The sequence below is a fragment of the Nyctereutes procyonoides genome, unplaced genomic scaffold (assembly GCF_905146905.1).
Source record: "Nyctereutes procyonoides isolate TBG_1078 unplaced genomic scaffold, NYPRO_anot_genome, whole genome shotgun sequence".
Classification (NCBI taxonomy): domain Eukaryota; kingdom Metazoa; phylum Chordata; class Mammalia; order Carnivora; family Canidae; genus Nyctereutes; species Nyctereutes procyonoides.
Window position 1 is genome coordinate 66386664 of NW_026575126.1, and position 13163 is coordinate 66399826.

At 43.2% G+C, this 13163-nt stretch overlaps 1 protein-coding gene across 2 annotated transcripts in view; it reads left to right on the forward strand.

Moving 5' to 3' along the window:
- Window positions 1-12795, forward strand: part of DAGLB (diacylglycerol lipase beta) — a 31504-nt gene extending 18709 nt beyond the window's left edge. For both annotated transcript variants that reach the window (XM_055340804.1, XM_055340805.1), the window contains 6 exons: window positions 1545-1625; window positions 1719-1846; window positions 10252-10320; window positions 10404-10476; window positions 11607-11857; window positions 11962-12795. In XM_055340804.1, coding sequence (XP_055196779.1) covers window positions 1545-1625; window positions 1719-1846; window positions 10252-10320; window positions 10404-10476; window positions 11607-11857; window positions 11962-12157 — 798 coding nt within the window. In that variant the 3' untranslated portion in view covers window positions 12158-12795. The remainder of the gene's footprint in view (window positions 1-1544; window positions 1626-1718; window positions 1847-10251; window positions 10321-10403; window positions 10477-11606; window positions 11858-11961) is intronic.
- Window positions 12796-13163: the final 368 nt, after the last annotated feature.

A 13163-nucleotide genomic window follows, 5' to 3' on the forward strand; every position in this document is an offset into this window, starting at 1 on the left:
ATATACTCTGAGTGTTTTTGACCCAAAACATGCATTGCTATCATTGTAATCATGTTTTGTCAGTAAAATGTTTAACCTTTATAAAATACATGTCAAAACCAGAGTGTAGCTGATGGAGCGACAGTGTCCTGCCTGGACGGTTTGCAATGTGGAGCCAGACTGGAGGCTCTTCTGCCACCAGTTAGAAGCATGACGGTCCTGGGAATGTGAATTTTCCCCTCTAACCCTTAGGTGTCTTTTTGTGCCTCAAGTCACAGAAAAGTCCGGTTTAACTACTAGGCACATGTGAAGAAACACACAGAAAAATGTTAAACTTTTTACAGAGACACATCAACTAGCAAACCACAAAATACTGGTCAGGATTCAGTGGGCTGGGCCGAGGCTCTGTTCTTAGAATCTGCCCTCTGGCCAAGCTTTTGTGCATCCACCCTGTGCGCTCTAGGCCCCGTTCCTGCCAGGAACAGCTCCTCCCTCGGGCCAGGAAGGCAGCAGCGTGAGGCCTGAGGGCGTGAACTCTTGCTCCCTGCTTCTGGCTTTGCATGTACAAGTTTTGTCTGATACTGGCCAAAATAGCCAGAGTTTAAGGCTATGCAGCTGAACGCAATCTTGACCTTCATGTGTGTGCGACACACACCAGGGCCTGCAGCCATGGCCATTGTGTCCAGGTCACATTTGGCTATACCTGACCTGAACTGGACACATGGACACTGGTCCCTGACGCATGTGGGAGGTGACTGCCCTGCCGGCCACAGGGAAGGCAGGGAAAGTGCTGTTCACAGATGCTAAACCCTGCAAATCTCTTTTTAGCTTCTCTTGTATGCGGCCAGGTTCAGTCTTCTCCCACAGAACTCAGTAATGACCCACTTGGGAATTGGCAGGAACGTTCCAGGCAGTGCCAAGTCTCCCATCTCAATGCAGGATTTCTCCCCCTTGGTCCTGTGAGAAGACAGGCCCATCTTGTCAGTCTGCATGGTGCTCTCTCCATTGAAACTGCTTTGTTTTCAAGAAATCTGTTTCTTAGGACAGCTATATTTGTTAGGAGGTCTTAAATTTTATTTATTTTTTGATATTAAAACCTGACCGCCCCTAGGACTCGGCTTCCAGTGGTCTCAGTTTTGCCTCTGCAGAAACCAGATGCTTAATCAATTATTGTCAGTTCAGAACTTTATGTTTTAATATCACATTACAAGATCAGTCTTTTATAATCTAAATCTAAGTCATTGGGACTTTGCTGAACTAAACCGTGCTAAATGCATGCAGCAAAATGCCATGTAGCTACTGAAAAGCCATAGAAAGATCTGTTGACGTGTAAAGGTGTTGTCGATATCACCCCATCCTTAGTTTATGGAAATATTCATAGAGCATCCACTCTTTGCCAGCCCTGCATCAGGTTCCAGGAACACGGCGGTGGGCGGCAGCTGCGGCCGCTGATCCTGCCTCATGCTCCTCACAAATAAGTGTGCACACAGTAATCCTTGCCATGTCATGATGGAGCCTGTCTCTTCTGATGACCAATGGCCACCTTCTGTTGTCTGCGTTTTTAGGGGATTTCTCAAGCTGCCAGATATGTTTACCAGCGCCTTGTCAACGATGGGATTTTGAGCCAAGCATTTAGCATCGCTCCCGTGAGATTTTAATTTTTCTTTAATTGTTGTCATCCACGGTTTGCTTTTTTAAAAAAAATTGTAACCCTGCCATGTTCTGCTTCTGTCCTGTAGGAGTATCAGCTCGTGGTGGTAGGGCACAGCCTGGGGGCGGGCGCCGCAGCCGTGTTGGCCATCATGCTCCGGAACTCATACCCGCAGGTCCGGTGTTACGCCTTCTCCCCACCCAGGGGGCTACTGAGGTACTTGCTCTGCGTCAAGCCTGGGCCATGGTGCTCCACACTGGGCTTTTCTTTGTGATTTCATTCCGCTTTCTCTTCCTTGGCACCAGTTTGTTTCAGGCCCTGTTCAGTTGAAGACTGAATAGCCTTTCATAGGTCTATGTGAGCGGAGCTCTGCTGCCTAAATGAGACAGCACTAAGGGTTTTTTTTTTTTTTTAAGTTTTTTTTTATTTATTTATTTATGATAGTCACAGAGAGAGAGAGAGAGAGAGAGAGAGAGAGAGAGAGAGGCAGAGACACAGGCAGAGGGAGAAGCAGGCTCCATGCACCGGGAGCCCGACGTGGGATTCGATCCCGGGTCTCCAGGATCGCGCCCTGGGCCAAAGGCAGGCGCCAAACCGCTGCGCCACCCAGGGATCCCTAAGGGTTTGTTTTTTAAATGGAGATGCACCTGACCTGTAGCATTGCTTTCGTATCAGGAGCGCAGCGGTAATGACTTGGTATTTGTATATGTTGTGATATGATAACATGACAGGAAGTCATGTTAACACTTACCACGTTAACATAGTTACAGAATTTTTTTTTCTTGTGGTAAGAACCTGTAAGATTTGTTCTCTTAGCGGCTTTCAGACACGCAGTGCAGTATCATTAACTTGAGTCCCCGTGCTGCGTACTCCACTGCCCGTCAGTTTCCGTGACTTATTTATGACTGGAATTTTGTACCCTTTGGCTCCCCTCACCTACTCCACAAACCCATGTGTCCTAGATCTGTGAGCTTGGTTTTTAGTTTGGGGTTTTTTTTAGATTTACATGAACGGGAGATCATACAGTATTTGTAAAGATAAATGAGTCTGCCTCGCTTATCTCACATAGCATAATGCCTTCGGGTCCATTCATGTTTTCCTTTTACTCTATTTCCTTTTACTCTATTCTGTTTTCATTCTGTTTTCTGGCCACTGTGTATGCATATGCACGCACACTGTTTTGTCCATTCATGTGCTGATGGACACTCATGTTATGGTTTCCATGTCTTGGCTCTTGCAAATAATGCTTCAGTGAACCTGGGGTGTGGACATCTCTTTGAGTTAGTATTTTTTTTTTTTTTTGGATATATACCCAAAAATGGAATTGTTAGATGATAACGGTAGTTTTTTCAGCTCTCTGAGGAACTGCCATAGTGTTTTCCACAGCAACTACGCCAGTTTACATTTCCACCATCAATGCACATGGGTTCCCTGCTCTCCACTTCTTCAGCAACACCTGGGGTTTCTTGGTTTGGGGGGGGGGGGCTTTTTTTTTTTTTTTTGGTAAGATTTATTTATTTATTTATTCATGAGAGACAGGGAAAGAGAGAGAGGCAGAGACACAGGCAGAGGAAGAAGCAGGCTCCATGCAGGGAGCCTGATGTGGGACTCGATCCTGGGACTCCAGGATCATACCCTGGGCTGAAGGCGGCGCTAAACTGCTGAGCCACCCAGGCTGCCCTGTTTGGGGCTTTTTGTTTTTGATACTAGCCATTCTGACAGATGTGAGGTGGGATCTCATTGTGGTTTTGATTTGCATTCCTGATAAGTAGTGATGCTGAGCACCTTTCCGTGTTTACTGTGGGTCATAGGCATGTCTCTTTTTGGGAATCTCTATTAATATCCTCTGCCCATTTTTTTTAATCTTACTGTCTTTTTTGCTGTTGGGTTGTGTGAATTCTTTTTTTTTTTTTTTTTTTTAATTTATGATAGAGAGAGAGGGGCAGAGACACAGGCAGAGGGAGAAGCAGGCTCCATGCACCAGGAGCCCAACATGGGACTCGATCCCGGGTCTCCAGGATCGCGCCCTGGGCCAAAGGCAGGCGCCAAACCGCTGTGCCACCCAGGGATCCCCGGGTTGTGTGAATTCTTTTTTTTTTTTTTAATTTTTATTTATTTATGATAGTCATACAGAGAGAGAGAGAGAGGCAGAGACACAGGCAGAGGGAGAAGCAGGCTCCATGCACCGGGAGCCCGACGTGGGATTAGATCCCGGGTCTCCAGGATCGCACCCTGGGCCAAAGGCAGGCGCTAAACCGCTGCGCCACCCAGGGATCCCCGTGTGAATTCTTTTTTTTTTTTTTTTTAAATTTTTATTTATTTATGATAGGCACACAGTGAGAGAGAGAGAGGCAGAGACACAGGCAGAGGGAGAAGCAGGCTCCATGCACCGGGAGCCCGACGTGGGACTCGATCCCGGGTCTCCAGGATCGCGCCCTGGGCCAAAGGCAGGCGCCAAACCGCTGCGCCACCCAGGGATCCCCGTGTGAATTCTTAATATATTTTGGGTATCAACCCTTTTCAGAGATGAGATTTGCACGTTTTCTCCCATTCCTTAGGTTGCCTGTTCATTTTGTTGGTGGTTCCCTTTGCTGTGCAGAAGCTTTTCTGTTGGATGCAGTCCTTGTTTATTTTGGCTTTTTTTGCCTTTGCTTTTAGTGTCAGGTCAAAAAAATTATCACCAGGACACATGTCAAGGAGTTTATTGCCTATTTTCTTCTAGTTGTTTTATGGTTTTAGGTTCTATATTCAAGTCTTTAATCCATTATGAGTTAACGTGTGTGTGTGTGTGAGTGAGATGTGAGATGGGGTCCAGTTTCATTCTTTTGCAAGTGGCTTCAGTTTTCCCATCACTGTTAATTGAAGACACTGTTCTTTCCCCATCAGTATATTTTTGGCTCTTTTGTTGTAAAGTACCTCTGGGATCTGTATCTGTTTTATGCCAGTACCATACGGTTGTGATTACTGTGGCTTTGTAACAGTCTGGACTCAGGGAGCATGAGGCCTCCAGCCTGGTTCTTCCTTCTCAAGATGGCTTTGGCTGTTTAGGGTTTTTTTGTGGTTCCACATAAATTTTAGGATCAATTGATCTGTTTCTTGAAAAATGCCATTGGAATTTTGATAGGGATTGCACTGACTAGGTTTCTCTGGGTAGTGTGGGCATTTTAACAGTATTGATTCTTCCAGTCCAGGAGCACAGAACATCTTTCTATTTGTGTCTTCAGTTTCTTTCATCAGTGTCTTACTACTTGTGGGGTACACGTCTCCACCTCCTTGGTTGAATTTCTCACTTCATATTTTTTCACTACAATTGTAGGTGGGATTGCTTTGTTATTTTTCTGATAGTTCATTATTACTTTATAAAAAAGAACAGATTTCTGTACATAGGCATACCTTGTTTTGTACTTTGCAGATACTGTTTTTTAAATTTTTTTTTAATAAATTAAAGATTTTGGCAACCTTGCCTTAAAAGCAAGTCTATTGGGGCCATTTTTCCAACAGCATTTGCTCATTTTTTGTCTGTGTCACATTTAGTAGTTCTTGCAATATTTCAGATTTTTTTCATGATTTTATATTTTGTTAAGCTGCTCTGCAATCAATGATGATGACTTCCTGAAAACCCCCAACAGTGGTTGGCATTTTTTAGCAATAAAATATTTTTTAAAGTATGTACATTGGTTTTTTAGACATGTTATTGCATGCTTAATGGACTGCAGTGTAGTGTAAACATACCTTACATGCACTGGGAAATCAAACAGTTCATTTTACAGTATTGCAATATTTGCTTTACTGCAGCAGTCTCTAACTGAACCTGCAAGACTCTCAAGTTATGTCTATATTGATTCTGTATCCTACAACTTTACTGGATTTGTTTACTGATTATTTTTTTAAGTGTGAAAAGTACATTTTTCTTTTCTTAACATACTTAATCCTATATAATCTTTTGCCCTAATTATAAAAGAAATTTGTGCTACAATTAAAAAAGAAGGGCGCCTAGGTGACTCAGTCGGTTAAGCATCTGACTTCGGCTCAGGTCATGATCCTAGGATCCTGGGATCAAGCCCTGCATTGGGCTCCCTCCTCAGCCTTGAGTCTGCTTCTCCCTCTGCTCCTCTTCCCCCTACTTCCTGTTTGTGCTCAAATAAATAAATAAAATCTTTAAAAAAAAATTAAGAATAAGATGGAAAAAAGGGAGGAAAAAATTCATATCCATCATAGAAATTTCAGAAAATATAAAAAAGTGGAAAGATCAAAGATCTACCCAGAAATCACCATTATAACTATTTAGGTTTGTTTACTTCCATCTCTGTGTGTGTATTTTACAAATTAACATGATATTCTATATACACTATATACTTACATTGTTTGAGAACATGTTTTTTATAGAACTCATTAGTATTCTATCATCTGGTTATATCATTTTTATCCTACCACTGTGGGATATTTACATTCATTTTTTCTATTATTACGAGGAATTGTCACTTATATATAAATATTGATGTACCTTTTAAATTTTTAGTTCTTTTTTTAAGATTTTTTTCTTTTTTTTATTTTATTATTTGAGAGAGAGTGTGAGAGCACAAGGAGCAGAGAGAGAGGGAAAAGCAGACTCCTCACTGAGCAGGGAGCCCAACGTGGGGCTCAATCCTAGGGCCCCAGGAGCATGACCAGAGCCCAAGTAGACGCTTCACCGACTGAGCCATCCAGGTTCTTCTTAGATTAAAATATATATACTTGTACATATAAAAAGACATGAGTGATTTTTAAAAATAACAATTTGTAAGTTGTGAAACATTAACATAAAACATTTTTGAGGGACACCTGGGTGGCTCATCTGGTGAGCATCTGCCTTGGCACAGCATGATCCTGGGATCTGGGATCGAGTTCCACATCAAGCTCCTTGTGGGGAGCTTGCTTCTTCCTCTGCCTCTCACTATGTCTCTCATAAATAAATAAAATCTTAAAAAAAAAACAAAAACATATTTTTGAGAATAAGTAAATGTCCATACAGGTTGTATGCATTTTGCTGTGTGGAAAAGCCCTACACAAAAGATCTATTTACTGTATGATCCCATTTATAGGACCTTCTAGAAAAGACAAATATATGATGACAGAAAGTGCCAGTGGTTGCCTGGGGTTGGAGGTGGGATTGATTGCCAAGGGATACAGGGAGCTTTTGGGGGTGATGGAAATGTTCTTTATTTTAATAGTGGTGGTAGTTAAACAGCTACATGGATTTATCAGAACTGGTTGTACACATATGGCAGGTGGTTTTGTGTCTACTTCAGGAAAGTGAGCTGTGTGAAAATACTTTTGCTTGAAAAGTAGCTTTACCACCTATAGACACATAATAGCTTGGATTTGTATGGTTTTGAAATTTAATTTTTTTGAAATGTATTATTTTTAAGATTTTATTTGACAGAGAGTGCACAAGCAGGGGGAGGGGCAGAGGTGGAGGGAGAAGCAGGCTCCCCACTGATCAGGAGCTCCATCCCAGGACTTTGAGATCATGACCTGAACCCAAGGCAGGTGTTTTACCGATGAGCCACTGAGGTGCCCTTATTTTTTTGAAATTTATACAATTAGAATTGTACTTAATTTACCCTGTGACTTCTCTTTTTTGTTCCACATTATGTTTGCTGCCTGTAAGATGTGATCCTGTCAGTTCTGGTTCTGTTTCGTCCTATATCCATCACAAAGGTTTGTTTTGCTGGTGATGGCCATTGGTTGTTTGGACCTTCTCTGGGTGTAGACCGAGGGTGGGGGGGTGTTACTGGATCACGGAGTGTGCGTGTGCGCATGCCCCGCCTCTGCATGTGAATGCCCCTTGCTCTACAAAGGGGCTCTGCCACTGTCCTTTGGCCTGCAGCGGATGGGAGGTCACCTCACTCCACATTCTCACCAACCGTTAATCTCAGATTTAAAACTTTCCCAGTCCGATGGGCACATAGTGATGTTTCATCATGATTTAACTTTTACATATCCATGATTGCTAACCAAGTTGGTTCTCTTTTCATGTCTTTATTGGCTGTTGAGTTTCCACTTTTGTGATGTTCTTTTTGGCCATTTTTCCGTCGGGTCGGCTCTTCCTCTCATTGATTTGTAAACACATATATTCTGTAATCTGTTTTTTGTGGCTGCAAGTTATCTGTCATGAATATACTCTCCTGGTCCTTGGTGTGCTTTTTTCCTTGAGTCCTGTCTTCAGGTCATCACTTCTTAATTGTAACACTAATTTGTCTATCTTCCCGTTTATGATTTTTGGATTTTTGTATCGTAAGGATCTGGACCTTGTGTCCTCTACTCTTTTAGTCTGGCTCTGTGTTTCACTGAGTTTCTGTTTGTGGTGTGAGGCAGGGAACCAGTTTTATTTCCTCTGCACATGGCACATTATCATAACCCCTCCCGTACTGCTGACATCAAGTGTGGGCATCCACTAGTGCAAATTCTTTTACTTTTGAAAAAGCATCTTGGCTATCCTTGGCCCTTGACATCTCCATGTCAGCTTCAGAATCAGTTTGGTAAATTCCGTGAACTAAAAGCTTAGAATTTTTATTTCAACTGCCTCTATTTTGTAGTTCAACTGGGAGGTAACGGACATTGAGCTTTCCCACCTTTGAACATGAAATCACATTTCAAACTTCAGGGAATCTTTAGTGTCTTTCAGTTGAGTTTTATGATATTCTACATCTTTTGTTGTCATAGATCAGTCTTCTGAGAAATTTGCCAAGATTTTGTATCCAACAGCCTCATTAAATCTGTTTATTAATTAGAATTCATTTTCGGATGCCTTCTTTTTTACTCTATAAACTAATTTCATTAATGACAGTTTTATCTTCCTTTTGCCTTTGGGGTTTGATAGGATCACCATTATCGGTCCCCTCCACGCACCCCCGGGTGTACAAGGATCTTTTTGTCACTATGGTTTTGCCTTTTTTGATGCCATATAAATGGAATCCTACAATGTGCAGGATTGTGTTGCATTTCTTCTACTCAGTAAGATGCATCCAGGTTATGTGGACATTTGCTTTATTCTGAGTGTATGATCTTCAGTGTATCTCACTTCAAAGTTGTAGATTTTCCAGTCTGTGAAGGTTTACAGAGTGCCTCTGCTGTGTTCTCACACTCTTTCAGGGCCTCCCAACAGATGGGTGGCACCTCCCTCCACTTGATCTTGTTGGGCATCTCCAACCTCTTGTTCCTACCTCTGTATCTTTACTTTTAGTGCTACAATCTAGATAGTTCTTCAGATCTATTTACTTGGTCACTGGTTCTCTCTTCAGTGCTTATAACGATCTGTTAAATGGAATTGGAATTTTCATACAAAAATTAAAAATTAGGGATCCCTGGGTGGCGCAGCGGTTTGGCGCCTGTCTTTGGCCCAGGGCGCGATCCTGGAGACCCGGGATCGAATCCCACGTCGGGCTCCCGGTGCATGGAGCCTGCTTCTCCCTCTGCCTGTGTCTCTGCCTCTCTCTCTCTCTGTAGGACTATCGTAAATAAATAAAAATTAAAAAAAAATTAAAAATTAAAATTAAGTAGTATAAGCCACCATTTAATCAGCTTCCATAATTTGTTAACATAACCAATCTTCACGTATGCACCCTACTTCCCACACATCCCTGTGGCTAGAGTACCTTGAAACAAATCTGAGACCTATCATTTCATCTGTAAATAGCCTGGGTCCTTAAAGCAGAGAGCACTTGGAGAAAATTTGATTCCAGTAATTGATCATGTTCTCCCAATTATCTCCTAAATGTTTTACAGTTGATTTCTTTAAATTCCAAACAAGGATATAGTGGATTTGCCTTGTAACTATTTTTTTGTTATTGTTTTTAAATCAGATTTAATAGCCTATGTACAGGGAATCCACACAGACATGGAAATAATGTAATTCTCCTTTAACATACAGATATTTCAGTTCCAGGGCCCCTGGGTGCTCAGTCGGTTAAGCATCTGCCTTTGGGTTGGGTCATGATCCCAGAATTCCAAGATGGAGTCCTGCATGGGCTCCGTGCCCAATGGGGAATCATCTCCCTCTGCCCGACTCACTTGTGCTCTCTTGCTTTTTCAAATATATCTTTTAAAAAAAAAAAAAAAGACATTTCAGTTCCCTCTGTATCTGAAACCACGTTACTTGTTCTGGAGAATCCACATTCTGGATTTCTCTTGTATACTCACTATGCCGCTTCCCATGTTCCTCTGCACTACTGGCTGTACGTCCTAGAAAATGGTAATCATAATACATGGTAGCCATGGCATGCTCTGACAAACTTATATAAGAGCTGCAGTGAATAGCCTTTTGCATCTCTTTACTATTTTGCCAGAGCGTCTTTGTTAGATTCCCCCAAGTGGGGTTCCTGGGTCAAAGGATACAAGCATAGGCTTGATTTTGATCTGGTTGATGGATGTTGTGGCTTTACTAGAATCTGGAAATGTGTTGCTTTGGTTGGAGTCTCTCCATTTTATTTCTCTTCCCCTTTAAAGAATAGAGAACAGTTTTATTCTCTGAAAACTTAGCTCACTGACCTTGGCAGAGTTACCTGATTTCTCTTTGTGGAGTTCTTTATGGGCAGTATAATCCTCAGACCTCACTAATTTTTATTTTTCTGAAATTTCAGCAAATCCCTTTATGAATACTCTAAGAATTTCATCGTGTCACTTGTCCTAGGCAAGGATGTCATTCCCAGGTGAGTCCACTGGATGCTTCATCTGGGTTTGGGGCGGCTGAAAGGCCAAGTTCTGAGCCTCAATCTGGTCTTTTGCTAAACAGGTTAAGTGTGACTAACCTGGAAGATTTGAAGAAGAGAATCTTGCGAGTGATTGCTCACTGTAACAAGCCCAAGGTAACTTGGGGTGCCTGTGAGAGGATCTAAGGAGTCTGTGGCTGTATGTGCCAAGGAGAGGATATTTCTAAATTCAGAGCCTCTTAGACCACAGCATTTGATGCTGTTGCCTGAAGCTCTCTACCTTCTGTACAGATCTTTGGCATCCTATAACGATGCTGAAGAAAGCAAACGGCTCAGTCATGAGATGTCACAGTCAGAATACTGACTAGAACCATCCCTGTCCTAGTTAGGTGATTTACCTTCTCATGCTTTCTTAGCCCTGTCTTGTGACCAGCAGTATTTGGATGCTTTTGGTCTCAAAGCTTAGAAAAAAAGGCTGCCAGAGTTTAAGAAGCACTAGCAAATTTATACAGTGGATTATTCTTAGTCACTAGAAATGGTGACATAAGTTTATGTTTACCAATAAAGATATCTATGATGTGTTGAAGTTTTAAAAAGGGCAGATTTAAAAAATTCTTAGGGATGTGATCCAAGGCAGGGGATATAGAGGTTTTTAACCTGTTTTCTAGCATTTCTTTGATGCTACTCAGAAATTTTAATTTAAAATAACTTTCTCCTTACCCCCCCAATCCAGTTTTAAAAATTAATAAATCTCTTTAAGGAAAAGTCAAGCTGGTTGGCAGAACTACCTGAAAAGAATGAAAAATGATAATGATTTTTCCTCAAAATCTGCAGGATTTGGTTTTCACATATTACTTCAAGTCTAATATGGTTTCACTGGCCAAGAGACACAGGAGGTTGGGCCACTGACCTCCACACTCCTAAGACCCAGGATTTATTTTTTTATTTTATTATTTTATTTTATTTTATTTTATTAATTAATTAATTATAGTCACAGAGAGAGAGAGAGAGGCAGAGACACAGGTAGAGGGAGAAGCAGGCTCCATGCACCGGGAGCCTGACGTGGGACTCGATCACGGGTCTCCAAGATCGCGCCCTGGGCCAAAGGCAGGCGCCAAACCGCTGCACCACCCAGGGATCCCCAAGACCCAGGATTTAAAAAGACCACTGGTCTGAGCTCTGAGGATCACGGTCCCTGAGCACAGGTTTCTGGGTCCAGGGTCTGTGTTGACAGTGACAGCCGCACAGTGTAACAAGCCTACTGCCTTCTTGGGTCTCTCCTTCAGTACAAGATCCTGCTGCACGGGTGTTGGTATGAGCTGTTTGGAGGAAGCCCTGATAACTCTCCCACGGAGCTGGATGGAGGCACCCAGGGGGACCTGACACAGCCGCTTTTGGGGGAGCAGAGCCTGCTAACACATGGGTCCCCGACATACAGCTTCTCCAGCGACTCCCCCTTGGAGTCCCCCACCAAGTACCCACCCCTCTACCCTCCCGGCAGGATCATCCACCTGGAGGAAGAAGGCACTTCGGGGAGGTGAGTGTGGGCAGTGTGGGCAGAGGCCACTAAGCAGGTGGAAGATGAGGCCCCGGTGGCGCCCTAAAGGGAGGCTTTGCCAGGTCACCTCTTGTCCTCCTCAGGTTTTGCCGCGCTGCTGCTCAGTACTGTGCGAGGTGGTCCCATGAATCACAGTTCAGCAAAATACTCATCGGCCCAAAGATGTTAACAGACCACATGCCTGACGTCCTGATGAAGGCCTTGGACAGCGTGGTAGCCGACAGGGCTGCATTTCTTCTCTGTCCAGCCGGAGGCAGCTCGAACGTGGATGTGGTGTAACTGGGGCTAATGCCACCTGCTCCGGGATGACAGACTCACTTTTGTTCTTAAATGGACAAAATCAGAGTGATTCCATGATGCCAGTACCTTGGCTGTCCATTGGTAGGAATCTGGTGGGTACTAAATTCGATGGTTTTCTAAATCACTGAATAACTTGGGAAGTGACTTTGATCCAAATATTAGCAGGATCAGTTATCAGGAGAGAGGACTGAGATGATGGGACTCAATCTGAAGCTTCAGGGCAACTCCCTTGGTGATCTGAGAACTGTCCTAGGAAAGGGTGGGAACGCAAGGCCAGGTTTAAGACCCGGATGGATCTGTAGATTCCCACCCCTTAGGCCACCTTTTTGCTGACAGGTTCTTACCATTGTTTAGAGGAGACCTGCGTGCAGATCTGCAGTTTATTTTGCAAACTGGATTTTCCTGGCTGCACAAACTCAGTACTCCATTGTCAGGGCACAGATGGGTTTCTCCTAGGTGGCCTGAAGGGCCAGCCCCGAGGCTGGGCTAGGAATGGGACCACTGCCCCCAAGCACTCCAGTCTCAATTTCAAGGTGTTTCATTTTCACAAAATATTCTGGCTTTTGGAGATCAGCCAGCGGACTCGGAGGGAGTGAATAAAGCACTTACACGTGTCATTACTGTGATGTACTTATCTATTGGATATTTCCAGGAAGGTTTATATTGGGTAGTTTTACCAGCAATCCTGTTCTAAAAGTTTTGTCTATTGTGAACAAAAAATGAAGCCTTAGGCTTTCTTGGAGCTTTGGCCTAAAGGTTGAAGATCACACAGGCATCTGATTTAACCCCACCAAAGTGCTAGAAAATGACAGTAAACAGATCTCTTTAAAAAGCATAAACCCACACGGACGGGGAAAGAAGAGAAGGAACAATTGGTTGGCTAGAGAGAAAATCCTAAGTGGAGGAGGAAAAACCAGAACTACCCTGGTTTAGGATTCTGATCCCCTCTCCCCCGTGCACAGCAGGGAACCAGTGAAAGTGAGGC